Raw genomic sequence first — 27,702 nt, 5'->3', positions numbered from 1 at the left:
AAGAGAAAATCGGAATTAAAATCGACTTGAATTGTCGGTTCAGCTTCAGTTGTGAATCGTATTACTATTGGTTCCAAATCAATTGAAAACCAAATAAATCAAACAAATTGTTAAACTGCACCAACCATTACAACCTAAAATAATAAATAAAAAAAAAAACTTTGGATTCTGAGAGTTACCCTTTTCCACTCTGCTGTTTCTTTGGATTTTTATTTCTTAAACGTGAGTTGAGATTGTTGTAGTGTTTCGGAACTTTCAGAGTTTACGGGCTTTTATAGAATGAATGAACTTTAATAGTTTAGAATTTCTTAAATTTATTCATTATATCTATCTATTTGATTCCATTCCGTAGATTTATTTATATATTTCTAAGGATCATGATCCATTCCGTAGATTTATTTATATATTTCTAAGGATCATGATCTTCTACGGCACCCTGCCTGTGATGTAAATAAACTTTTGATTTTGAGAATTGAACACAAAACAAAGTAATACAACAGAACAAAAATAGAGCAACTGAAACCAATTAAAATACTTGAAATAAAGGCATTATTTTGTAAGCATTCTTGGAATGTACTTTAAGTAAATTTCACATTTTCAAAAATAATTGTTTTTAGAGAATGCCAAATCAACCCAGAATGCAAAACCATCATGGCATCAATAAGGCTATTGAACTATTGAATATGATGGGAGTAGCCATACGAATAAAACAAATCTCATCACATTTTCAATAATTCCATAAAAAATGAGACTGGGGAAAAAACAATCCCAGTACATCCAAACTCCCAATTCCCCATTTCCTCGATGGAAGCCGTAAAAAAAAACAAAGGCAAATGCCTTCAAAGTTAACTTCCATGAAAAGAATAATAAGCTACAAAATGATAAAAATGGGCAGAAAATTGTGGAATGGTGTACAACACTGATACTGACACTACTGACACACTAGACAAGCAATTCTACCAACTAACCATATACCACCTACCTATTGCTGCTTATACCCAGGAAGGGTACACAAGCCAAAAATGAAAACAGAAAACAAAAAGAGGTTAAGAGAGTCCAGATTGAAAAATCTGAATGGCTATCATTACGCCTACAATGGCAAGAAAAAGCTGACATCCACATGCCACCAATAATCTGCAGAACATGAACTACAATGAGCACCTGCCCACACCTTCAGACAAACATCAAGCAGGAGCAGACACCCTTGGTGCCACATTTTTAGCTGTAGCATTTACAGCCAAACCACCAGTGCGGTTAGCCCGAGCACCATAGTCATCCCTTTGGTTTCCACCCTCAACTCCACGGCTAAACGATCCTCCTCTGTTACCACTGCCACCCCTGTTTCCAAAATCGTTCCTATTATTAAATTCATTTCGACCATAACCCCTACCATTGCCATAGTTTCCACGCCCTCTTGCCCCATCATTCCTGAAACCATTCCCTCTCCCTGGTGGAAACCGACCCCTGTTGTTCACTGCAGAAAAAGAAAAAAACACTTTCTCAAGTTAAAGTCAGTAGGAAGAAGACCAAGCCTTACACCGCTCTACATGATAGATAGGAGCTGCACAAAAGGAATGAGAGCCTTACCAGTGAGAATTAAGTTCAAAAAATTTTGTAATCAACGCATGTGGACCTTACTAGTCTTAGTAAAATCTAAGCCTTGCCAGTTAAGAATATATTATAAGGTTCTTCAACAAGGGTCTATTCTCCTAAGTTAGTTGAGGACAAAATTACTATTTATGGATGCATCTTTCTGCACCAGAAATATGCTGGAAAGCACCATTTTGTTTCATCACACTCTCCCACATTCCGGCCCCATATTTCAAAATCCCTTGGCAGGACAAATATGGAATGGATGATACTTTTTTTTGGGAAGAACCAATTTATTTTGTCACATCCTCCCACTTCCCCCCGTCCCCATACCCTTCAAAATCCCTTGGCCGGCCAAATAATGGAATGGATGTAATTTATTCTATCCTTGGTGAGGATGGCTACAGTTTGGCACCAAACTTGACTTTGAAGAGTAACTAGATAAGCATGCATTTGATCATGTAGACTTTTTTTTTTGGCGGAGGAAGTCCTAAACGCATGCAGACAATTCACTTTGAGATACAACATATTTTCCCTATCAAATTGATTAGGATGGACTAGTCTTCAACAATTCAATTTCAATTGCAACCACAACATAGCTTTATCCCAATTCAATGGGGTCGGCTACATGGATCCTTGCTCTCCAACCATTTTTCAACTTCTCTTCAACTGCAATTGAAAAATGAAAAAAAGGACAAGGAATTAGATTCATCCACACTTACCTCTGGAACTAGAAGCCCGCTTTTCCTCAACCACAGCTTGGCGACCACCAATAGTAATAGGTGAAGCCTGAAACAGACAATATAAATCTCCCATGAAATAAATACCAAAAAGATCTCCATAAAGCTTATTAGAAAAAAAAAATTTTGGGGGGTTGTTAACATCAATCTTCTGAGCATTTCAAACTAACAACATCAAGGTTCCTCTTGCATTGCAGATCTAATACAAGTCGATGACACATTTAAATAGTTTATGATCTTCTAACTTTTCGATGTTTAGAAAATTCATACAATTTTCCTTCAGTTTATACAACGCTTTCCAAACAGGGATTTAAGAAAACAAAAAAAAAAACATACTGATGCCCAAACTATTATGTGAAGAAGAAACAAGAAACACACGCTGGATATTAAACAAAACAAGGGTGGGAGTGGGGTGGGGGAAGAAATGAGGGGAATTGATGCAGAATTCAGGCAGTGTTAGCAGAAAGAGAAGAAAAAAGGCCAGGATAGCCTGCGATTCAGTCTGGTCCAGTTTTCTGGTTCAATTCTGGCCCTGCAATTACAGATCTGGTTCCCGCAAGAATCTCCAATCATGGGGATAATTCGGAGTTTTATTTCCTTATTTTATTTTATATTAGATTGTTATCAGTAGGCTGGATTAGGAATCTATACGTCCAGCCTTGTTGGGTTTGTTTTCTGTTTTATTATTTGAAGAAGTTGAGTTAGTTTACCTTGGTTCTGTGGATGCAGACCCTCATTTTCTGCTTTATTATTTGAATTTAGGTCACTCCAATCACAACTGGAGGCAAAGCCCTACTTTAGGTCACTCCAATATCACAAGTCTCTCTCTCTCTCTCTCTCTCTCTGTGTTCTGTTTAATTCTAATCCATATTCTTGAATTAATCTTCACAACCAGCTATTGAATTGCCTCGTTAATCAAGGATTCCGCTTCTGTTTAATCTTCAAATTTCTGTTTGATATTCCACAATTCTACTTCAAGGCTACTTCTTCAATTCTGGTTTTTATGAATATGGTTTCAGTTATTGCTTTAAGGGCATATATTATTGTTTAATCACTAGATCGGATCACTATCAGTCGATTGTTTTATGCCCATAAATCACTGCTACCAATTTCTGTTTTCCGTCTGGGTTTTCACGTTTTCTAACTCCAGCAGGAAACCTCAATATGTCTCAAATCTAGCCATTGGATTGTAATCAAATTTTACTCTCATATTCTCCCCGTTAATTAGACTATATCAACCAGGTTCTGGCCCAACCAGATTTGTTCCGACTATCAACTTTCTCTAATCTGGTTCTGGTTCCTATCCCTATGTGGTTCTGGAATTCTTCTTGGAGTTCTACCATCCATTAGGTGGGGGCAGGGGGAATTCACAGATGTAAGCCCACAGTTCCCAAAAAGTCAACTAGGAACCAGTCCCACAATATGATCACTCTATTAACCAATAACTCAAATCAGGCAATGGATCAGGATGAATCCTCCATCGAAGGAGAAGGCTGGGGAGGTGATTGATCTCTCAAAATATGGGCTGCATCTGATGGTTGGATCTAGAAATCCTTGGGCTTGAAGTCTGCTGAAATAGAAACTCCATAACAGTAGAGCCGCAGGTTGTATTCCTGAGTCCTCAACCAGAAATAAATGGAGAAACCAGCGGGACAATATTCCACTGATCAACAGCAACAAAGGAGGGGAGAATAGTCCTTCAGTTCTTCTCAGATGTGGGTTTATGGCAGAATAATGAAAATAGAAACAACGGGAAGCAACGAGAGAAAGGGATATGTTGGTCTCCAACCAAATAGGAGATGGCCTTCACCAATCTCCACCCTGGAATATCACCAAGGGTTTGCTGTCTCTCTCTCACACAAATGCACATAGCACTCAAAGTTTGCTGTCAAAATCATTGGAGGCTATGAACTACCTCTTCCTTCATTTATAAATTCCCTTGATACAAAAATAGAAACTACCCTTGGCTAATGGAGAGCAAAATACCAACTAAATAAACTTACAAGGATATAGAAACCTAATATTGGTAATGACTAATAAACAGACAATAGAAATTAACTACTTAATCCTGCATAGGACCTAAATCCCTAATATTCGGCTTATAGAATTGGTCTACTACAATAGTAAACCCAAAAATATAAAGCCCACGGCCCATACAACCCATTGGACACTCAAAATTACACATATTAGTCCATTTGTGGTCCAGTTTGATGGTCTGGTTTGTTGGTGGCTTTCTTTTTCTTCTGATCTACATCAATCACTAGTTCTATTTTCTCCAATTTACAATCAGGCAAAGCACACAGGGCAGGGCCCAAAAACAATCTGCTTGCATCTCCTCATTCAAACCAAACCATCACCCCCCCCCCCAAAAAAGAAAAACAGAAAACCAATCAAAAAAAAAAGGCGCAAAGGGATCAATGGTACAAACCAAAAGGATTGTCTAATCCATTTGATAAGGCATATAGACAAGAAAATAAAATGCATGTAGGGATCAATACTACAAACCAAAAGGATTGTCTAAATCCATTTGATAGGGCGTATAGACAAGGAAACAAAAACTTTAAGAGAAACAGACTAGTGAAAGTTGATACACTAAAACGACAAGTGCAAGGCCAAAGGGAATTCATCGATGAATCACCAGATCTCATATGGTGACAGATCTGTAACCGACTCCAAGGTCAAGGCTAAGAAAGCATTAACCAGGAGCACCCACAGCACAGCATATAACTTCAGCAAGATATTAAGCTTCAACCAGTGTTTTCAAAACACTAGGGGTGTGAAACAACGCAATACAAAAGCCCAAAAGAACAAGTTGTAAACCTGACTTTTGTACGCCTGAGAGTGTTGCTTTACAATAACAAATAAATAAACAAAGGGAAAAGGCAGGGCACGCCAACAGGGTGCCCAGCATGTATCCTCCTCTTTCCACCCCCTTCGGAAAAGACCCCCCTTGCCCTCCTGTGTCCAGCCTTTGATTGGTGTATGCAGCTAGCTTACCGAAAGCTGGTGGCATGCCCGATCCTCTCCCATAAATAACACACAGGACAAAAGTTCTACATGAGCAGTGGTGATAGCCACTCCACATAATGCAGAGCTAACTGAAAGATAGCTAACTCCAACAATAGAAATTCCCAGGCAGCAAGCAAATCAAATTGGCAGATCAAGTAAGGGTTTGTAAACCAGAATTTAATAGTGATTCAATATTCTGAAAATCAGCCAACCGATGGGGCTGAGACTTAGGTCGAATGTAGGACCAATTGACAGGGAACAGCTCTTCAAATTAGATCCAAATCTGATGGCTTGATGTAGAGTACTCCAATAAGATCTGATAGCTTGAATACTGAATCAGAAGCAAGGAACTAAATCTCGGTTTCGTAAAAAACCAAGACGAGATGGTCATCGACTTTAAAAAGACCCATGTTTCAATCCACTCGACAAGTTTCGACCATATTTCACTAGTTTCAACCTGAACACTAATATAAGTGTCACTTATCCCCATCAAGACTTGAGGAAATCTGGCTGGAAACCAGGACAAACACTTATTTGTGCCAAATATCATTTAAGTAAATACTTTTATATTTGTTATTTTGTTACTTAAGATATTATTCATAAACAAGCAAATACCCCCTATTTGAATCCAATAGAAATAGTTAAAAAATAAATTCCAAAAGGATAATAAGTCAACCCCCCAGTTCAAGAACAAAAATTGGATTTTCGGCGGTAGGTGGAATTTTCAACTTTTCTAATGCTGGGGTTTTACTCAAATCTACAAATTTCATAAATCTTAATATGGTAAAACATTGCTAAAAACCAAAAGTGCGGTAAAATATTCATTTGTTTTTGTCTAAAAAATATTTTCATTCCAAGTGATTTTAAACAGCATTCACACATACCAAATTAGGTTTGACCGGAACATAATTCCTTCAATATAAATCAGATTTAAGCAATCTTTGATTTGTTGGAAATGAAAGAATTCCTTATGAATCTTATTTTATGTACTTGCTACTATTTGAATCTTATTTTACCTACTTGATATTTTTTAAAAGGTTAGTTGAATTTAATTTTCAAATTCATTCATTGAATATTGAATGAATAAAGGAGCTATTACGCACCCTTTCAAGGGTAGCTGCTTCCAGGCAAACCTCTTGGCTGTCTTTGCACACCTACCTCCTTTATCACTAAGCGGTCATTTAGGGGCCTTAGCTGGTGACTCGGGCTGTTTCCCTCTCGATGATGAAGCTTATCCCCCATCGTCTAACTGGCTGACCTTGACCCCTTTTTTTAGGGGGGGGGTAATATCTAGAATTCAAAGTTTTCCTCGATTTGATACCGCTCTCGCAGCCCGCACCAAAATAGTGTTTTATCCCTAGATGTCCAACTTGGGAGAACCAGCTAGCTCTGAGTTTGAGTGGCATTTTACCCCTAACCACAACTCATCCGTTGATTCTTCAACATCAGTGGAAACAAATCCAAGATTGCTTAAATCTGATTTATATTGACGGAGTTGTGATCCGGTCAAACTCAATTTGGTATGCGTGAATGTTATCAAAATCGTTCTAAATGAAAATATTTTTTTAGACATCAAAACAAATGAATATTTTACTGCACTTTTGGTTTTTAGCAATGTTTACCATATTATGATTTATGAAATTTTTAGATTTGAGAACCCCAACATTAAAAAGTTGAAAATGTCACCTACCACTGAAAATCCAGTTTTTGTTCTTGAACTGAGGGGTCGACTTTTTATCCTTTTGAAATTTGATTTTTCAACTATTTTTATTGGATTCAAACAGGGGATATTTGCTTATTTATGAAAAATATCTTACGTAAATGAAATAACAAATTGAATCAACTTAGCCTAAAACTGATGCAGATTCATTACCAAATAGGGCTTTTGTTTCATTGGGAATAAGTCTAGGGTTGGGTTACATACATGTTAGGCCTTTGATCCCATGGGTTTCTAATGTAATAGGCCACTTCTATGGGCCTAAAATATGCGTAAATAGGTTGCATACGGGATTAGCTCCCATACTTAGTTTTATTTCCATACTTAGCTTTTTATTTGATGTTTTAAAGTGAACCTGTTCAACCAATGGTTCAATTTAAGTGATTTATTAGTTTTTCTTTTAGTTGTTTAGTTAGGCTAGATTAGGACTCTATTTTGAGTCTATTTTAGTTTCCCAGTCAGTTTAAGTTAGCTAATAGGTTAAGGATTGAGTTAGGCTTTTCCTTTTTAGTGTCTAAGTCTATTTTTTAGTCTTCTATATAAGCTTGTAAGGGAATCCAGCATTGAATACGAATTTCGATTAATAAAAACTCAGTTTTATGCTTGCTGCCTTTGTTGCTGCTATTCTCTCCTATGAGATCCAATCTTGTGAGTCAGATCAAGACCTCCCCCTTGGTGAGTCATATCAAGGATTGAAGGACTGGAATCCCCAGTGACTCCTAGCACCTTGTAGACCGGGAGGTCCTCTCTTAGCTCTTCTTCAATCTGCTACTGTTGAAGATCAGTGTTATTCAAGTAAGTAGTTTATTTAATTCTGCAATTACTTTCTTCTTCTAATCCTCCAACCCTAGCCTTCACAATCTGCCCAGCATTCCCTTCATTAGACCACATCCAAACCCCCCATCCATCCATCAAACCCTAGCCTCCATTAAACCTGCAACTTCCCCCCATTCGATCCATAGCTTGAAATTCAAGCAACTACCTTCCAGCCATCAGATCTGTCCCAAACTTTCAGCAGACATCTCTCCCTCTCCCTCCTACACTCGATCCAACTTTGAACCCAATCTGACCATCTAAACCCTAATTCCTCTCATCTCCCAAAAAACCCAAAAACCTTAAAAACATTCTAAATTCTGTCCATACCTATTTAACCATCAGAACACCTCTAAATTCTGATCGAACCATTCCCCCACTGTCAGCTACACTCAACCAGAAACCCAGCCTCAAAACCCCACTCTAAACCCTAGTTTACAGCCTAGAACCTAAAACCAAAACCCAAACCCTAGATTTACAAAATTTCTAAACCTATCCAAATCTTACTTTCTTTATACCATAATAATTAATAACCCCCTAAACCTGCATACTAAAACCATATACAATCCTTACCCAAATTCCTAAACCTAACCATAGTTTTACCCTAAACAGCCCCAAATCTGCCTAATTAGCAAACAGTTTCAGAACTCTGATCTTACCTGGCTCCTATTAGGCCTTGCCTATATAGGACTACATTAAAAACTCCTCGAGACAATAGCTTACTAGCATAATTGTCATGGCGTCTAGAACATGAAAAAAGAAGTCGGTTGAAACCAACTGAAACAACCGAGATATCTTGATTTCACAAGAAACCGAGACAAGTTAAGGTGGGATTTTAAGTACCATATCTCAGTTGGTTTCGACTGGTTTCTGTCAAAACTGATCAAAACCAACCCAAACCAGCATTTAAATCGAAACTTGCCATTTCTCGCAAGTTTCGATCAAAACACAAGATATCTTGGTGGTTTCGATACAGGGTGCAGGAGCTTAGCTTAAAAGTGTGGATTTCTTCGCATATTTTCTTCATTTGGTGCATCTACAACCTACATCAACTCTCTTAATCCAGTGTGTGAGCCTCTCTTCTCAAAGGTAATAGTGTTCTCTACACAATAATCAAATTTTTTGTGCAACATTATTGAATACAAGGTAGAATTTGTTGAAATTTATATATGTTAGCACCAATGGCCCAATCTACGACTCTACGGAGTCGGATTTATTTTTTGGTAGGCCAATTTTTTTATTTTCTGATTTATAAAAACCATTTCCATACAACATACTTTTGAAAACAAATATGATTTATATATGATGGATGGACACCAATTTAACATGTATTATTCAGTGTTCTTGTACTTTTAACTTTATGTGAACTAAGTATTTATAATACCAGATTTAGTGCATCTTTCAGCGTACACCAGTAAACTTGGGTCAATAACCACAAGTACCATTTTGAGTTTTTTTTCTTTGTGGAAAATATTTCAAGCATAGTGTTTAGAATATCAAAAATAGGTTGTATACAAAAAATCAGATCTAAAAAACCATTTATGGGCCTTGAAACAAAAGTGTCGAGTTGGCAGGGAAAAAGTACCAGGTTTCGACCATATCTCAATTTCTGGCTGGTCGAAACCTGAGATTTAGAACCTTGGTCTAGACGGCCCTAGGCATTGGAAGAGGGAAAAATCAAGGCGCCTAGGTGCTGCTTAGGCGACGCCTTGACAACTATGCCTTGGAGGTAGTTTACTGTTACTAAAACTCAGCCCAAAATAAAGGAAAACAATTTAAAACAAGGTTGGACTCATAGAGACCTAATCTAACCCAACTACAACACTATAATAATTAATAACAATACAAATATAGAAATGGGACTCAACTAACTAATAAAGTAAATCCCGCATTCCTACCTCCTATCCATATCTAGTCCCATGAAAGTGTCATATTACAATAAAAACCCACTGGAACAAAGGCCCAACCCAAGGCTTATTTCTACGAAAATAAGCCCATTTATGTGATTCATCTGCATAAAAAATGGAAGGGACATCTTTAAGGGTCAACCTGACATGGCCCAATGTGGCACTCTCACCCTTTGAACAACCCATAGTTGTCAAGGTGTCGCTTAGCCGTCCAGGTGCCTTCTTGGGTCCAAGGCGACAACACGCCTTGTTTGATGCAAGAAAGGTGACCACCTAGAGCCGACTTGTGGCCTTGTATCAGCACGCCTTATATTATATTAGTTATTTGACACTTCAAGAGTATAAGTTGATTTAAGTTTATTGATGTGTTTTTTGATGAATATGCTTATATTATATCTTATGGTTTGTTTATTATATGCTGGTTTTTTCATATTAAGTCACTTCTAGCATAATTATATTATATTGAATTGATATGGCTTCTATGTTGGATATAAGCATAATTATATAAAATTAGCATTGCTATATTACATATACTGCACACCTAGGTGGGCGCCTAGGTGCCTTGGGCAGTCGCCTAGTCGCCTTGACAACTATGAAATGACCACTAACTTTGTTGCAAACTAATCCACCAAGCATTTCTTTCATCTCCCATCTCTCTTTTTTTTTTCACATTTCTGTACAAGGATAAATCATTGGCCTACCATATTACCAGAAAACCAACATTTCACCCTCTGTCCATAAGAATCAAGTTGACGTTAAGTTCCAAGCTGATCAAAATCAATGACCTTGCCATCCATAACTCTTGAACAGCAGCAACCTGGTCTGGTAGTGTTCTTTGTAGTTATCCTACCCTTAGAAATTATAAACTCAAATGCTGAAGCACACTACCATACTCTATAAACCCAAAACTATGGTCCACGAATCCAACTTGACTACCCTAACTTATTTATAACCCCCACCCCTCCTTCCAAAAAATAGACTACCCTAACCTCAGACTCTATTTTTAAGTCATATTGCAAAACTGAAACCCTTTCAAGCTCTAACCCAGCCATTCGTCCCTTTTTATGGATCCCTGCAGAAACCTTTTAATGTCGTCCTAGAATTAGAGAGTCCTACTAGGAGCCAGGTCAACGAGGAACTCAAACAGTGCTGGCAGATTGGGTTAAGTATGGGTAAATTAGGGTAAAACTAGGGTTTGAGTGAGATGTTGATGATGAGGTTTATAAGGTTTTAATGGGCAGGTCTAGGGGGGTATTATAGCATAAAAATATTAGGGTTTGAATGGGTTTGAAAATTCTGCAGAATTAGGGTTAGGGTTTCGGGTTTTAGAAATAGGAAAACAGTCAAAACTAGGGTTTAGAGGTGGGACTTGGGGCAGGGTTTTGGATCGAGTATAGGGGACAGTGGGAGGGAGGTTCGACCAGAATTTGGGAGTTTTTTGATGGCTGAATTGGGTTGGGTTTTACAGAATTTAGGGTGTTCTTGGGTTTCACAGAGACAATGTCAGTTAGGGTTTAGGGTGCTAGGATGAGGCAGCAGGCTAGGTCGAGTGTAGGGGGTATTAAGGAGAGGTTGTGGTTTGAATTTGAAGTAATTCTAATGGTTAAATATGGTTGGGCAGCAAGATCTAGGGTTTAATGGAGTTGGGGTTTATGGGATTCAAACCAAAAAATAAAGGGGATTGATTGGGGGAAAGGATTAGAGGGTTAGAAGAAGAAATTGGGTGTTAAACTTACTGGAGATTCCAGTGGCAGCAGCTTGAACAGATGCGAAGGATAGAACCACCTTCGAATTGAAGAAGATCCTCCCAGCCGTCACGGCGTAAGGAGTCAACCAGATTCCACCAGTCCTTTTCCACCTTGAGATCCACAAGAATGCACACACTCAAAGGGAGCAAGGAGCAGCAGCAATGGCAGCCAACCAAAAACGAAATTTTAATTCAAATAATCTGTGGGGGAGCCTACTACGATTTGTTTTATTTATAATATGGCTAACAGCCCAAATCCTATTACAATCTAACTTCCCCCTTGCTAAATCGTGGAAGGGAAGGAACTAATTTAAAAGCTAATAATTAAAACAGTAAAATGTCCTAACTACCCCTATTAACTTAAGTTAAAATAACACTTAGCTAAATAACTTAAATTGACCCAATTGAACCAATTGGACGCAACAAATTTTGAACCGGTTCAATTTAAAAACAGACAAATAAACTAAGTATGGAAAATACTAGCAAAGTAAACCTAATCTATGGCTCCCTAACTAAGCCCTAATGTCAGGACTTCTTCTTCTTCTTCTTCCTACTTGGTGCTGCATCACCTTTGCTATCCTAATTACTTTTCATGCAATGCTGACACACTGCTCTGTTCATAGTGCCAACTGCCAATTAACAATGCAACATCAACTTCTGGTATCATCCTATCAGACTGCTCGCCACATCAAAAAGCTCAGAAAACATGTGAAAACTGATATGAATGGGAAATTGCATTCGGACAATATTTTCAACCGATTAAAAAAAAAATGTTTCACAACCCTGCTGTAGTGGATGATCGTATCAGGCCATTCTGACTGTTGATGCGGGGGGACAATGGTCCAACACTATTCTTAAAGATATCCAGTTTGTTTTTCACAACATTTGAGCATAACAACTAAAGCACATAATAGATGATTTAGACTGTACAAAAGGAGATTTTCTTCTTTTTCTTTTGGCAGTTCTATGCAAAATTATGACTGTAAAGAGAAGTAATTTCCTAATTAACAAAGGAATCACCCAAAAGCAAAGCCCCATAGACTACAAGTAGGAAGTATGAGACACAAAATAAGTACCAATGAAGAAAGAGAAAGTTTTAAAACATCAGCTTATTTAAACTACAAGTAAGAAGTATGAGACACAAAATAAGTACCAATGAAGAAGGAGAGAGTTTTAAAACATCAGCTTATTTAAACTACAAGTAAGAAGTATGAGACACAAAATAAGTACCAATGAAGACGGAGAGAGTTTTAAAACATCAGCTTATTTAAACTACAAGTAAGAAGTATGAGACACAAAATAAGTACCAATGAAGAAGGAGAGAGTTTTAAAACATCAGCTTATTTAAACTGCCAAAAGAGAAAAAAAGTAACAGAGGAATAGAAGATTCCTTCCCAAGACGGGTGTCAACAGGGCTGATCTAGATTCCAGGTCAGAGTTTCAGTGAAATATCTGCCTCAGTTGTTATGGTTCTATATTTTGTCTTTCATCAAATGTACCCTTCTTTCAAGTTGTAATAAAATCTTTTATTCCAACAAATGAAGACAGAAAACAGGGAGTAGTTATGCATAATACACAGACAGAAAACACCAAACAGAAACTTAACATTATTTTCATAAAACAAGCTGAAGCAAAATAACAGTCTTGATTCAAAGTATTGAAACATCACCAAAGAGACATAGGCGTTAGAATACAATAAAAGACAGTTTGTCAGCAGAATAGAAGACATAAGAAAAACAAATAATTAATACTGAATAATGAAAAAAACCAAGGCTACTTATAATCCTGAGAAAAGCAACAGAACAAGAAACTATTTTCAATAGAATCCTATTTCTGCATTAACAGATTGACATTGTCAGCTGATAATTATCATCAAGTGACATAATATTAAGAGAATCAGAAAATGTCACTCATTAGAAAGGTGATGCATTGTACCTCTATTGCACTTTGCACAGCAGTTGTCACCTCAAACTCCACAAATCCAAAACAGAACCCCTGTTGCTGAAAATAAGGACACTAAACAGTTAATAATAAGATCTAAAAAGAAAAAAATCAAAGCCAAGCAAGCAGTTGATTGAAGTTGAGCAAACCTTATTGCTTCTAACTTGAACACCACCATTCTTGATAGGACCAAACTTCTTGAATTCTTCCTCAAGTTGTACAGGTGTAGCACTCAGTGGCAGATTCTTAATGTAAATCGAGTGACCATCAGCTGCAACAAGGCTAAAACGGTTAGTGAAAGAGTCTTCTGCACGGATTCTTGGGAAACAAGATCAGGATGGTAACAAAATATCATACATTCACCCTCTTGATTATTGCCACCTTCCACTGCATTTGAACTGGAAACTGGTATTTCAGCTGCTGGGGCTGGAGGTGGAGGAGTTGCCACCAACCGCTCCTGATTTGAAGGAGCTGGTCTTGCAGGAGAAGGTGTAGGAACTGACACAAGCCCTCCTCCAATCTCTTTCATAACCTTCACCTGCAATAACATCAATCATTTCAACAATCTGTCAGTCCATCATTGTGTTGACATCATTTGTGAGACACAACCCTTCCAAGCACAATGACTCCACCACTACAAAATCAGTTAATTATACACAATGTATACAATTACACAGTACTCTATGATACTGTGCACAAGAGGAATCATATGCATGTCAAGGTACAAACATCAAATTGATACAACCAGACATCAACATAACGGAGTGTTGCTGGGATTTGTAAAAAGAAAAGATGCAAAGAAAAAGGTTGTGCTATACTTGAATGTATGACTTACAATCGAAGCATATGATTTCTTAGGCGCTTCTTCTTGGACAGCAGAGTCAGATTCTGCCACCTTGATTGGAATCTCATCAACAACCTTGGGTGCTGGTGCTTCCTCTTCCACAACAGAACCATCCTCATTATCAGAGGGATTATATACTTCCTCACCATTAACTTCTTCCTCCGGCAATGCAGTTGTTTGCTCAGCAACCCACTGTGCCTGAGCAGGATCTGCAGGCAATCAAGAATTCTAATCAAACAGAAGAAAATAACATGTAATAAATAAACACAAGAATCAAGCTAAAACATACCCTGGTCCGGAGTTGGATGAGTAGCTACACCGTTGCCCAAACTCTGTTCCCCACCATGATGTTCAACCTCCTCAACATATCTAAATAAGTCATTCAAAACAAAGTAACCTTTGTCTTGAGGAGCAAGGAAAAAGGATTGGGTGAAATTTCGCCTCACACCATCCTTCCCAGTGAGATACCCTGTCACGAGGACAATGACTCCACCCTCGTGTGATTCCTGGGCCTCTACTGTCTTAATTTCTGCTACGCAATCACTGTAATCGAGAGAGAGTATCTTCTCGTTGATAGCCTGTCGAGAGAAACATTACCCAAATGACAAATCTATATATGGATAGCAGCTTTTTCAAGCATTTAAACCAAGAAACTAGAAACGTTTCACTAAATAGCCTAGTCTACACAGTCTTTAAGTTGTTACTCGAATGTCACAGGAAAAAGAACTCACTTGCATGGTCGTGACTGAACTCATGGTTCCATCAGGCTCGGGGCGGCCAAGCTTACTACTTTCTTGGTAAAATCGATACACGAGCTCGGGTGATTGATGAAGGATGTTGTAGTATTGGTGAACAAAAGCATTCCCGACCTGGAGATTACGGTTTCATGTTTTTTTTTTAAAAACAAAAACGAAGAAATTTATAAACAAAAAGATGAAGAGAGAATACAAGCATAGATGATTTAAGCATTAAAAGCATTAAAACAGACCACTTGGGCAGTCGGGTTAGATCCAGCGGTAGGTTGCTGCGGAGACGCCATTAATGATCGAGACTTGGAAAAGTAATAACCTAACGAACCCAATTATTGTTAACATTATTGTCAGACAAAGAATGAGAATCAGAATCAGAAAACCTAAACCCAAAACCCAAAAAAAAAAAAAACGAAAATTCGATCAGTAACTCGATATATAAACCGATAGTAGGAGACGATTTTCATAATCAAAGTACCAAACCAAAAAATAAATGCTTTTTTTAAAGGTTTGAAATCGAGGTTACCTAAACTACGGATCAAAGAACAAGATAAAGAGGCTGAGGCGTACCTGGCGTTTGAGTATCGTCTCCCTTCGCGCTTTCTAGGGTTTTTTCTGGCGTTAGTGTCTGACAGGTGCGAGGGACTGAGAGAGGAACCAAAAGTGTGGGAGGTTTTGCCCTTTTGTACCGAGAGTTTGAAAGCCCTTTTCTTGAATTTGTTTTAATTATTATGTTTACAATTAATAAATCTTAATTATTTAGTTAATCAATTTTTAAAAAAAAAAAGTAATTGAATAAGGAAGAGAATCAAATCAAGTCCACTCCATCTCTCCGACTCTCCCTATCCGGCTATCCCTACACCAATGTTGCATAGATCTTAGGGGAAATGGCGGGCTACTTAAGGTCATTATTTGTGTCCTAATACCTCGTACACGTGTAGGTGAGGACTTGAGCCCTAAGGGCAATTCATGTGATAGTGATACATCCATCACATGGAGATCTTGGCCTCAAGGGGAGCACACTAGCATTTGAACGGAGGATAGTGATGTCAATTTCTTTTCAATGGGTCCATTGAGTCCGGATCATCCACCCACATGGATAGAGAATTTTCCAGCCCTCATGCTTCTTTATGTGATATCTGTTCATTCTAAAACAGAACCAAACAAAGTGGATGAGACACCGTTACCACATTATTTTCAAATTTTTTTTTTTTCTTTTTTATTTTACTTTTTCCCGCTCTTACAAAAACGTGTCCAACATGGACTCCACACTATGGAGTCCACATTCTCCACTTCCATTCCTTCTCCCAATCTCTCTCTCTTTCCCACTTTCTCCTTTGTGACTCTGCAAATTTAAAGTCGGAGAAAGATAAAAACCGCTGCTTGTCACGCCCCCATCCCATTGAAGGATAAACTATAAGAAAAAGGGGGGTGACAGGGACAACAAGTGTCTTTCCAATACTACTAGGATCACAGATACAGTGTCCCGAGCCACAGTCTACCCAATTATTAATGCATGATAATGTCAAGGAACGTATCTGAATGGAATAAATCGTTCCAATTACAGAGATTAAGGTTAGCGGAAGCGTAAATCATTTTAAACCATATAAATACCGAGCATCAGTTCTCTAGTGATAACACATAATACAGTTACAATATCCCGTATCCATCCATTAATTTCTGTATATTTACATATGAATGAAGATGAATACAGAAATAAATATTTAAATCATGCTACAAGGGCACCATTCTTAGATGTACATCGACAACCAAGTCCAAGCCATCGGCTCCACTCAATTCGCAATCATAAGTGTGCATCAAGAGATTACCTGCATATCAACTAAAAAGAGGTTGCGCAACGGGGTTAGCTCTACAAGCTAGTGAGAGAGTAAAGGAGAATGCACATACACCCAAACACGCAATTTCAAACATATCATGAAGCATGCAAATGTTAGATTCATTTTCCATCTAGCATACAAAGTCTAAATCAAGTGCATGCTACTGTGATAATTCAGGAGACACTGTGGGTCACTTAACTTATCGCCACAATGAAATCTCAGTTATCACGAGGGAGCCTACGCCAGTAGAAGCCATCAGACCACCCAATGGCAGACCCCGATAGCCATCACTATCCCTGACCTGACCTCTCTCCCCCACAAGCAACAGGTGTTTAAACTATCCAACACATAAACCCCTGTTGGTAAGGGTCGTAACATAAGGGAGCAAGAATCCTAGCCACAGATATACTATATGCAAGTCCTATCGTCCCGATAGGTATTCCAGGTGCATCAACATCCCATTTCATCTAGTATCTGGGTACCAGCACAGCACGGCGCATACAGATCAGGATGATAGTTAACAAGTTTCATAATTAATTCTGGGGTTCCAGTACCGGTACACCCAGCACCGTGACCCGATACCAAATTGAGAACATTATCACATCACATTAGTAACCGTTCACAATCAAGATCAGTAATGCAATGCACAAGATGCTTATACTCATATAATAGCATGATAATGATTGCTTAATAGATATTCAAGCCCAAACAAATCACCCAAAACCCACTCACCTAACTCGGGTATCACCCGGCTTGGTTGACATGAATCTCACCGGTGCACCTTCTATCCATCGAGTTGGGTAGCCTAAGAACGCAAGAGCAAACGTCAAAAGATGTATAGAGGGGTCTCACGTCATGCCCCTAAAGTTAAAGTTGAGTTTCAACCAAGATAGCACGGATGGACTCATGAACGGAAGCAACAGGGTGAGTCCGTCCCTGACTCCATTCAGGCCAACAGGTTAAAACACGAGGGACGGATCCACAGATGAAAATTCCACCTGTATCCATTCCCGCATCCGTTCAAACCCTGAGACCTACCCGAGAGCGAACGGAACCACGGAGGAAACCTCTTCATGAATCCGTCCCTGCATCTGTTCGGTCCCTGAGACATTCCAGATAGGGAACGAAACCACAAACGAAGGCAACAGAGTAAATCCGTTCCTACATCCGTTCGAACCAACTACCAGAAAACACTGAATGGACGGAACCACGACAGTGACTCCGTTCGTGAGTCCGTCGGAGTTCTCTCCGATATTTCTTAAGGTTTTCCCCTCCATCTTGGAACCTGGAGTTCACATGGTACTCAGGGTCATGGAGGAGTGTCTTGGGCCTTCCTAGGGTCATTAGAACCTAGGCCTACCTTATGGATCCAATATCACATAAAGATCTAATCCTATTTTGGTCCAAAACCAAGGGATTAGCAACTGAAGCTGCAAGGCAACTGATAGAAGCCTTCAATAAAGCTTGTTCTTCACTATTAAAGTCTCATTTAAGGACTAAGCCTCACCTTGAGTCCCAAATGGAACCCTAGGTTAGCTCAACCCCAAGGAACCTACTCAACTCAAGAGTGTAGATGGAGAAGAGGGAGGTACCAAGAGATAGGACATACCTTGATGAGTGGAGCTCCAATCCCAGCCCTAGCCAGCCTTGAAGATCCACTTCCTCGTTTCTCCTTCTTCCCTTTTTCTTATTTTCTTCAATCCTTGTCTGGACAACAAGAGGAGGAGAGGTAGGGCAGCCAAACCCTTTTGGCATGGCTTCCATCTTCTTCCTTTCCCCTCCCATTCCTCTTCCTTACTTCTTCTTCTTCTTCTTCCTTTCCTCTTCTCCTTCACGGTTTTGGCTTGGAGGGGGAGAGATGGGAGAATATGGGGCTAAGCCCTATCCTTTAAAGATCAAAAGAGGCCTTAAGGCTTGTTTGCCTAGGTGCCCCTATGACTAAGAATGATCTTTTAGGTTTAAATGGGCCTTAAGGCCTGTTTGGTTAGGGTCACAACCTATCAAGTCTAATTGGTTAGGACAGATTTGGCTTGGCCTATGGTCATATAAAGGCATATTAGTTTTAAGGTTTGTTTGGTTCAAGTTAAAATAGAAGAACTCATTATTTATTTTAAGTTAAGTCTTGTGGACCCACTTTCATGGCCCAACTAACAAAAAGAAGGTAAGGGTGGGAGTCCACCCTCTCCGAAAATCTAGTTATGGTGTCCAGGGCATGGGGACGTGGGTCCCACGTGAAAATACTTCAAAAGGGCAAGAAGCAGTACGGACGGATCCATGAACGGAACCAGTCTAGTGAATACGTCCGTGACTCTGTTGCAGTTGTCAAGGCCCAAACCTCAAGGAAAACTGCGGGGCTTTGACCCGTACTTTCAAGGCTTCGAGGGGATACGTATAATAGAAATTTAAAGTTCAAGGTCTCAGGTATTGACCATTGCCATCGTGGCATTACCCGTTAGTAGAAATCCAATTTGACCGGGGGTACTGGATGCATTTTGGGTGCGGGTGTAACACTGCTACTACTGCCAGACTTAGATCAAGTCGTCTCTACAACTTTAGTACTCGAAAAATTGAAACCTCTAGTGTCTTCACATTCTGGAACCAACTTGTTCGTCTCTGTTTCAAGCTTAACGATTGTTGTTTAATTTTTTTCTTTTCTTTTTCTCCCTTTTCAGCAAATCAATTAAACAGAAAACGGTTCGAAGAGAAAAACCCAAAAGAGTATCTCCACTTTGTCTTTTGGCGAAACTATGGCTTTGATCAAGAATTCTCCGTCATCGCCAGTACGCTCTCAACAATTTTTGTTTAATTTTTTTCTTTTCTTTTTATCCCTTTTCAACTAATCGATTAAACAGAAAATGATTCGAAGAGAAAAACCAGAAAGGCAACTCCATTTTGTCTTTAGCAAAACTCTGTCTTCGATTGATAACTCTCCACCAAATGCATAAAAAACCCTCGACACCTCCGTCATCTCGAAGGACAACTCCACTGTTTCCAGGGATTCCATGAAGTGCACCATCTCCATAATGCTTGGTTTGTTTCCTTCTGATTAGTTCTTCATCACCATTAGCGTCTACTGGTGACGAAGAACTAATGGTGAGCAATGCAATCCATATAAAATATATGTTCTAAATAGCTTTCCCATTCTATGTTAGGAATGAATTCTCCATTCTAAGAATGGAAATGCATACCAAACAAAGCCTCAGTCTTACAAAGAAACTCTTTCACCATTCCCTACCATAAACAACTCCCTGAGTTGCTTGAGCGACAAAAAACTCTACCTACAGAATGATTGTATCGCTATAATCCTTTGTAGATGTATGTAGAATTCATCGCAATGACTAAAGGTTCACAAACTGATTCTTCAAGACTTGCTAGAATTTAGGCTTCTAAACAGAATAGAAAGAAGCAAAGTTCTCTCTCTCTCTTTCTCTCTCTAGTGGGTTGGGGGGGGGAGGGAGGTGGCTGCCAAAGCAATATATAACCAAACTAAATTGTGGTAGAAGGATCTAACAATTGAATCAGTGTAGCTGATATTGAGAAGATTTAGCAAAGGAAATGCATTTTAGGGGGCAATGTAGAAAGCTCATACCTTCTGCATTAATGCAGGAAACAAAGATGACAAGCAATATATAACCAAATTGATTCCATAAATGGCTGTAATTTTTCTCAATTATTTCATCTAGCAGTTGTGCCTCTAGCTTTTGGAGCTTTTCTATTTTCCTTTGTGTGTGTGTGTGTGTTAATGAAAGTTTAGATTTTTAAATCCAAAATGAGTATTTGAAACTCAGACTAGCTAAGAAGGTCCATAATACTTTTTCATGGACTCAATTATCAATCCAAATAAGTCCTTGTTTCCATCACCAGGTAATAAGTGAGTCCATTTCATGGGTGGATCCCATCCCTTTAAAATATTCTTCCATGTTCACGCTAACCATAGCTTGGGATTCAATGGAAGTGGCAGGAGATGTTTCTTAATCTGGTGGTTCACTCTTTTCTGTAGGAATTTCTAAGCTTTCATGCCATAGGTTGATCTAATTCCTACTCAAAATAGAGAATAATGACAAGTTTGGAAGCCCTTCAAAATTTCATTGAAACATAAAAATTGTTATCAAAGAGTTGTTGGATTAGCTCATAACAAAATGAGCACCAGATAAATTCAGTTCATCATTGGGATAAAAAAAACCTTGTTCATGATACTTGAAGCTAGTAGCAAGGATTGTGAGGTCTTGAGTTTCTGCAATATTTAATGAATATAAGATAATAGGTGAGTTTGAAGACCAACATTTTTAAATCTCTCTCTTTTGCTTATAGGCGGATTCTGGGTTTTTTGCTACTAATTGTTTTGACTGTTAAATCGATTTGCTGAAAAGAGAGAAAAAGGAGGGGGGGGGGGGGGAAGTAACAACAATGACTGTTAAGCCCCGAACGGAGACAACATTAATGGAAGAATAATGAAGGTAGATGTTTAAAGAAGGGAGCAACAGTTGATGCTCGAGGTTTTTAAGCACATACAAAAACAAGTTGGTTCTAGAATGTGGAGGCACGCACAAGACAGGAGAAGTTTCAATTCTTCGAAACGGCAGTTGTAGCAACGACTCAATCTAAGTCCAGCAGTTGCAATGGTGACTTTTATCTTCTCCCACTTTAGATATGTAGAGACATGGAGGAGAGAGATTTTTCGAGTACGAAAGTTGAAAAGACTACTTGATCTGAGTCTGGCAATAGCAGCGGTGATTTTTATCTTTCTCCGACTTTAAATTTGCAGAGACACAAAGGAGAAAGTGGGGAAGAGAGAGAGATTGGGAGAAGGAATGGAAGTGGAGACTGTGGAGTTCATGTTGGACACGTTTTCGTAAGTTAGCGGGAAAAAGTAAAAAAAAATATATATATTTGAAAAAATTGTGGTAATGGTGCCTCATCCACTCCATTTGGTTCTATTTTAGAATGGACAGATGTCACATAAAGAAGCATGAGGGCTGGAAATTTCTCTATCCATGTGGGTGGATGATCCGGACTCTTTTCCATTAGGGTCCGTTTGTTTAGAAGGGAATTAGGGGGGCCGGTGGGAGAATTGGGATGGGAACATGTGGGTCCCATCTTCCCAACAATCCCACCCCACTTCCCTCTAAACAAACGGGGCCTTAAAATTTTGTAGGGTGGATTTTTTTTTTTTTGGGTCGAGGTGGTGAGGTGGAGGGGTGATACAGATCTACGAGCAAGCAACATACAACAGACCAATGAAGTGTGACAAAATGGCGTTATACATAAGAGAGCAATAAAGTCATTTCATATGAGAAAAAGAGAGACAAACAAATAGTGTTACAGTTTGGCTCAATTTCAACCCGAATCCAATTGTAGGTTCGAAACCCGAAATTGTAACTTCGTGTACGTTAGGGAATGTTGGTTGGGTGTTCGAACGGGTAAAAAATGAAGAAGAAATCCTGGCGGTAACTCGTTGCTTGATTATTACCCCACATGATTATTTCACTAACACCAATTTATTTCATTTTTTATCATTAAATTCAATTTTACTTTTTTTTGGGTAGAAATTCAATTTTACTTTACATCCAAATGCATTGGATTTTCCTACCAAAAAAAATGCATTGGATTTGAAAAATATAATAAAAAAATATATCTAAAAATCTTATTACTAACTATGATTAAATTACTTAAGGGACAAGTTTCATACACGGCTATGTAAGCCGTGCATGTGAAAGGGTGGGGGTTTCGAGGCATTAAATATGGGTGGGGATTTATGACTTTTCCAACTCTTTGTGAGAGGGGACACGACCGTGCATGCTATGAAATCTTTGGCCAAAAACTTAAGCAATTTATAAGTTGCTTACAAATCTTATTACTAACTATACCATCACATTACAAAAGTTTCATTTTTTGATTTGAAAATTTTCACTTCCCTTGCATTTAATTTTCTTTGCAATCAAACGAATGTCACGGCCTAGATTTCGGTAGGGCCACGATGGCGATATATCTCTCATGTAACCTAACAATGCACTAGCATTTCATAAATCTCTCATTAACCATAAGTCTTTCCTTATAAAAATGCACGGAACTTTTTTCATCTCAACATAGCAATAGGGTTAATTGAACATTGATCCAACAATGGGATCCAAAAAATACACTAGATGTCCAATTCTGATGATACCACTAAAATGTTATATAATGTTGGAGTTCATAGTTCATAAAGTCCACATAAATATTTGTACACAAAAAAAAAAAAAAAGTCTTTACCCACAAAATCACTAAGTAGGAGGGTCCTTCCGACCTGTATCACCAAAAACACATTCAACACAGCAACACTGCACATGCTTGGGATCTATGAGAAAATAAAATATCTATGGAGTGACCCATAATAGAAACAGACATCGCCGCGTTGCATGCAAACATAGACATCATATGATAAAAAAAGATTTTCAAATTCAATCTATTCATAAACATGATATGCATTAATTCCATTTCCAAACCATTTAAAAACATACATAAACTCTATTCAATCATTTTACAATTCTTGGTAATGGGTCTCTACAAATAAGCTCCTACAACGCTAGTGCAACAAGGAACTACATCTTTGTATCTTTCGCCTAATTGTAATATATTTTATTTTCTCATCAAAAAAATAAAAAAAACACAAGTGAGGTAGATGGGAAACCCGTCGGTTCCAATTATAACCCATAAGCCTATACATATGGTCACTGGTTAAAATGACCCATTACATCACATCTCGTGTGCACATGGGGCATCATGCTGACTAGGCAAGGATCCCTATCACATCCTACTTATGCGGGGCAATCTGCTGGTCAGGCAAAGCTTCCCACCCTATGGTGAGGATCCCTCTTCTCACCCGAAGGTGAGGATATCATAAATACCTTATCCATCACATAACCCATGATGGAAAGAGTTGCAAACATGTCTAATTATTCATTAATTCCATTTCATTACATTATCATCTATCTATTTCATATCCACATGCATTTCCATTTCATTTAAGCATATTGATCATGAAATGCCACATGTCCTGGTACAAAGAGGAGGAGGATCAAAGCCCGGCCACTTCAATGCTCATCCAAATAGGCCCAGGAGGTCATCCAGAGATCAAATCTTCCACACCAAGCCAACAAGATCCGGCTATGATGTCACCACCAAAACAGAACTTTATCCTCAAAGACCCGTGATATAATCCAGACTCTAAACACCAAGGATCATCATCCAAAAGGGAACCTCTATCTAATGGGGAACATCTTCCCTATCAGGACTCTACGTCCCATTAAATGGCAATCTACTACATGATAGACTCGACCACAAAAAATACTTATCACCAACTGAGACTCTCTACACCGCCATACTCAGATATAAATACTTAGGTATTCTATCCCATTCGTCATCTTGAATTCCAGTAATTCATCTGTTGCTGAGAGAGATCTAACTTTAGCATCGAAAAATCCTAGGACGGAATCACACCGATTCTCCCTTGTCCCTGACGTCCTTTTGCAGGCTACGGCACCCGAAGGACCTACCGCCGATTTCTTGATGCAACAATTTAATAGTCCATTTATATAGAATTTAGGTTCCATTTATTTTAGAATCCAAGAATCATAGTTTAAGTCCAATTTCATAAGTCCGATTACATTGAAATGAAACCTCAAGGATTGGTGAAGTTTGTAAAGAAGACTTCTGAGCGAGGTTCTTGGGCTCCAGTTTTCTGTTTAATACACCTAATCCATGGGATTATGGTGTTGTCGAGAGAGTCACATGACTCTACGGTTCAAGGAGTTGTGAGTGGATTGGCCAAGCCTGATCCCAGTTCCTAATTCCCGATTGGGGCCAATCTGAGGTAGCTCATATTCTGCCACAGAGACAAGGGAATGGCGTAACGGACGCTCTTGCTTCCTTATTCTTCTAACCGACCATTTTTTTTTTTTTGGTTGTAGATGCTTGTGGAACTTCAATTCCACTTTTTGTATCAAACCTTTCACTAACCCTATAATTATATTTCTTAAATAATTAAAGAAAAGAAAGAAAAAATTGCTGAAAGTTAACTCAAGATTGGCATTGGCGTTCTTTCCTGCACCCAAATTCAAGATGGATAGAGTAATCAACTTCCGTTTTGAGCTAATGAAAACCACGGCCCAACTGGAAAAAGAAAAAACCAAAACCCTTGTGTAGATTTTGGTTCATTCTCCAATTTAATTTTAGAACAACACTCAAATTTAATAGGGAGCAGCAGCAGGTTATCTGATTAGACCACCTGGGTAACATTATCTGATCACCCACCTAACCTTAGTGGATCACCCAACTAAGAAACTTCTCTGTCAAATTAATTAGAGCCTTCGACCAAGCTATCATTTACCCACCCCATATGGAGATACAGCAACGGACAAGGATTTTTAAATACAAATTTCTAACCTTGCAAAATTAGTGAAAGAAAATGGAGTTGAGAAATATTAAAAAAACCAATGATGAAGAAAAAGGATTTTTCCAGCCATTTGCAAGGAAAAATCCATGTAACTTTACTATACAAAATTATGTGCATCTTACTCTTACTTGATCACGATTAGCTAACCAAATAGAAAAATCCAAGTCTTCATCAAAATGGGGATGGGACCACAACTATATGCTTCAATGGATTTGATACATCTGTGCCTCCTGCATGATTCACGAACTCGGCTGGTGTGAAGGAGCTTCCATGGCAGATGCACATGATGCTAACTTCGGTTTTATTGTACCTGTACAAGAACCCAGTAATGGTTTTCCCATTTGGGCCATTTCCAGTTGTGGATACGCATGGCATGTGAGGCAAGGCCTGTGTCTTATGGGGTTGATGCTGTGGTGGCTTAGGAGGCTTGTTAGCTTCCCCCTTGGATTCTTTGGGTGGCCGAGGGGCTCGAGTAGGAGAACGAGGAGGAGGTGGGTTATCAGTGGTTGTGATGGGTTTTCCCTCAGTTTTTTCTGGGTTTGTTAGGAAGGGATTTGAGAAAACCAGTTTCTCAGCTTTTTGTTCTGGTTCTTGAATGCCTTGGGTGGATTCTGTTGGTTGAGATGAAGCACTCTGCTCCGTTTGTGCATTGTTCACAAACATGGTATGAAGTTGAGGCTGCTCTGACGCGGATCGACTTGAATGGCTTCTCGTATCGCTGCTGCAACCCCCTGAAATATGAGAGTGGTTCACGATTAATCTCATCACAAATTTATTGATTACCTAACACTTGAGTGTTTCTTACAAATCAAATGCAGAAAACTAACTGTAAAAATCCCTAGCCAAATTAGGAGAAATAACTCAGAACAGCCAGAAAAACCCACCATAACATATTTTTCCAACAAATTTTTATCCATTTCTACTGACTTGAAAACTTTTTCACAAAGAAGAACCTACATTTTATTTCTGCAAACTTTGACTGAGACAATAGTGATTCGATTTAATAATTCATATAACCAAATTTAGAACAATGGATTTCATCTACTAATCCTTGAAAACTCTTGAATAATAAACACATAAGACAGCAAAAATAAGAGAATATATCCCTAAAAAACTAAGCATGCAAGAAACAAGAGATTCAGGGGTACTAATCAAATTTATTAGAATGCCATCAAAACAAAACAGAAGAAGTGTTGTTTACCTTGGTGTGATGTGCTCTGATAATCAGAAACCCCCGAAGAAGCACTACCTAGCGATCCACTGGAGGACTGCAATTGCTTCAGACCACCACTTTTGCTTCCATTCTGCTCAGAATCACTGCTCCTCGAACAGTTGAGATTGGCATTCGAGTTCTGTGCGTGAAATGGCTGAAAAGCCCTACACGCAACCATCTGAAACACATTCTTTTCTTCACCAACCGAGGCGGAAGCAGGTGGAGCAGCCCAATACGGCACCGCATAAGGGACTGGAAGCCCATTAGCAAAAGGAATGTATTGTAGATGCGAGAAAGGGTACTGCATAGGCACAACCGGAACAAATGCAGAAGAAGAGTCAGGGCCCTGACTCTGTTTCGACGCTTGATTTACATCTTGCTGGTCTTCTTCATCGGTAACTTTAGCTTTTTTACAGATCTGTTCAGATCTATCCATTTCATTCTCAACTATGTCCCGATCTCGTACTCTCGATTGATACTCTTGAGCCTCAAATAACATCTTATCATCCATCGAACAGGCTCTCATGGGAGCATTGTCGTTCACATAGCCTCCATTTTTTCCTTCTACTCTGAGGATACCCTTCTTCTGCTTCTCTGCTCTCTTTTTCCTCGCCTCTTGACGCCGTAACGCCTGAATCTTCCGCTTACTCTGCGGATCCAAAACCTCTCCTTCAATCTGTACTTCTTTATTTTCCCCAAAAACTCGGCCGGAGATCGGAGACACGCTAGATCTGAGATCCGCTTCGGTTTTGTCGAATTTCTCGTCGACTCCAGACGACGACACAGATTTCTGCCGAATCCCCAAAGATTTCTCCGATTTCATGAAACAACCACCCAGTGAAAGTCCCAAATTCAGCTCAATTTCGTTTTCTTCCATCATCTCATAAGCAGTCGCCATTAAATAAAACTTAGATCTTCCAGCTACAGCTTCATCACCTCTGCAAATTCTCACAAAAAAAAGTTTCTACAGATCTCTCCGTTAAAACATCTAAACAAAGATCTAGGGTTTCTTGGGTTTCAAAAGCTCTTCTTTGGATTCAGATTTTTGTGAGAGAGTTCGAAGGAGATAAAAAGGCCTCAAAGAAGAGTCCGAGATAGGGAAGGGATGACAAGTGGCAGAAGCTGAGAAGAGAAAAAGGACGATTGTGTTGACACCTAACAGG

General features: G+C 38.9%; 2 protein-coding genes and 1 long non-coding RNA gene across 3 annotated transcripts; 1 reads left to right on the top strand and 2 right to left on the bottom strand.

The window, feature by feature from the left end:
* Nucleotides 1-698: 698 nt before the first annotated feature.
* LOC122667824 (nuclear transport factor 2-like) lies at nucleotides 699-15,708 on the bottom strand. The gene is made up of 10 exons (XM_043864267.1): nucleotides 15,628-15,708; nucleotides 15,297-15,376; nucleotides 15,040-15,177; nucleotides 14,598-14,886; nucleotides 14,300-14,517; nucleotides 13,822-14,002; nucleotides 13,614-13,735; nucleotides 13,459-13,524; nucleotides 2,313-2,379; nucleotides 699-1,474 (listed from the first exon to the last, which is right to left on the bottom strand). The coding sequence occupies exons 2-10, from the start codon at nucleotides 15,345-15,347 to the stop codon at nucleotides 1,185-1,187; spliced, it is 1,422 nt and encodes a 473-aa protein (XP_043720202.1). The 5' UTR covers nucleotides 15,348-15,376; nucleotides 15,628-15,708; the 3' UTR covers nucleotides 699-1,184.
* LOC122667826 lies at nucleotides 12,338-12,881 on the top strand. Its single transcript, XR_006333865.1, has 2 exons — nucleotides 12,338-12,616; nucleotides 12,847-12,881. It is a non-coding gene; the product is annotated as an uncharacterized LOC122667826 (long non-coding RNA).
* On the bottom strand, nucleotides 15,446-27,474 carry LOC122667825 (zinc finger CCCH domain-containing protein 18). The gene is made up of 4 exons (XM_043864268.1): nucleotides 27,118-27,474; nucleotides 26,528-27,009; nucleotides 25,471-26,057; nucleotides 15,446-15,469 (listed from the first exon to the last, which is right to left on the bottom strand). Exons 1-3 carry the CDS (start codon nucleotides 27,435-27,437, stop codon nucleotides 25,498-25,500), a joined length of 1,362 nt encoding a protein of 453 aa, XP_043720203.1. The 5' UTR covers nucleotides 27,438-27,474; the 3' UTR covers nucleotides 15,446-15,469; nucleotides 25,471-25,497.
* Between the last annotated feature and the right edge of the window lie 228 nt (nucleotides 27,475-27,702).

The sequence above is a fragment of the Telopea speciosissima genome, chromosome 7 (assembly GCF_018873765.1).
Source record: "Telopea speciosissima isolate NSW1024214 ecotype Mountain lineage chromosome 7, Tspe_v1, whole genome shotgun sequence".
In the NCBI taxonomy this organism is placed as follows: Eukaryota; Viridiplantae; Streptophyta; class Magnoliopsida; order Proteales; family Proteaceae; genus Telopea; species Telopea speciosissima.
The sequence above is the reverse complement of the archived record's forward strand: the minus strand, read 5'-3'. Positions and strand labels throughout refer to the sequence as shown.

What these genes read in the sequence shown, in the direction of transcription:
- LOC122667824 (XM_043864267.1), bottom strand. Translation starts at nt 15,347, where the DNA reads ATGGCGTCTCCGCAGCAACCTACCGCTGGATCTAACCCGACTGCCCAA. An exon ending in CTAACCCGACTGCCCAAGTG is followed by an intron (nt 15,178 to 15,296) that starts GTCTGTTTTAAT and finishes CGTAATCTCCAG; the next exon opens with GTCGGGAATGCTTTTGTTCA. An exon ending in GCGGGCTTCTAGTTCCAGAG is followed by an intron (nt 1,475 to 2,312) that starts GTAAGTGTGGAT and finishes CTTTTTCTGCAG; the next exon opens with TGAACAACAGGGGTCGGTTT.
- LOC122667825 (XM_043864268.1), bottom strand. Translation starts at nt 27,437, where the DNA reads ATGGCGACTGCTTATGAGATGATGGAAGAAAACGAAATTGAGCTGAAT. An exon ending in GCAGAGAAGCAGAAGAAGGG is followed by an intron (nt 27,010 to 27,117) that starts TATCCTCAGAGT and finishes AGAGTATCAATC; the next exon opens with GAGAGTACGAGATCGGGACA. An exon ending in TCAGAGCACATCACACCAAG is followed by an intron (nt 26,058 to 26,527) that starts GTAAACAACACT and finishes CTCATATTTCAG; the next exon opens with GGGGTTGCAGCAGCGATACG.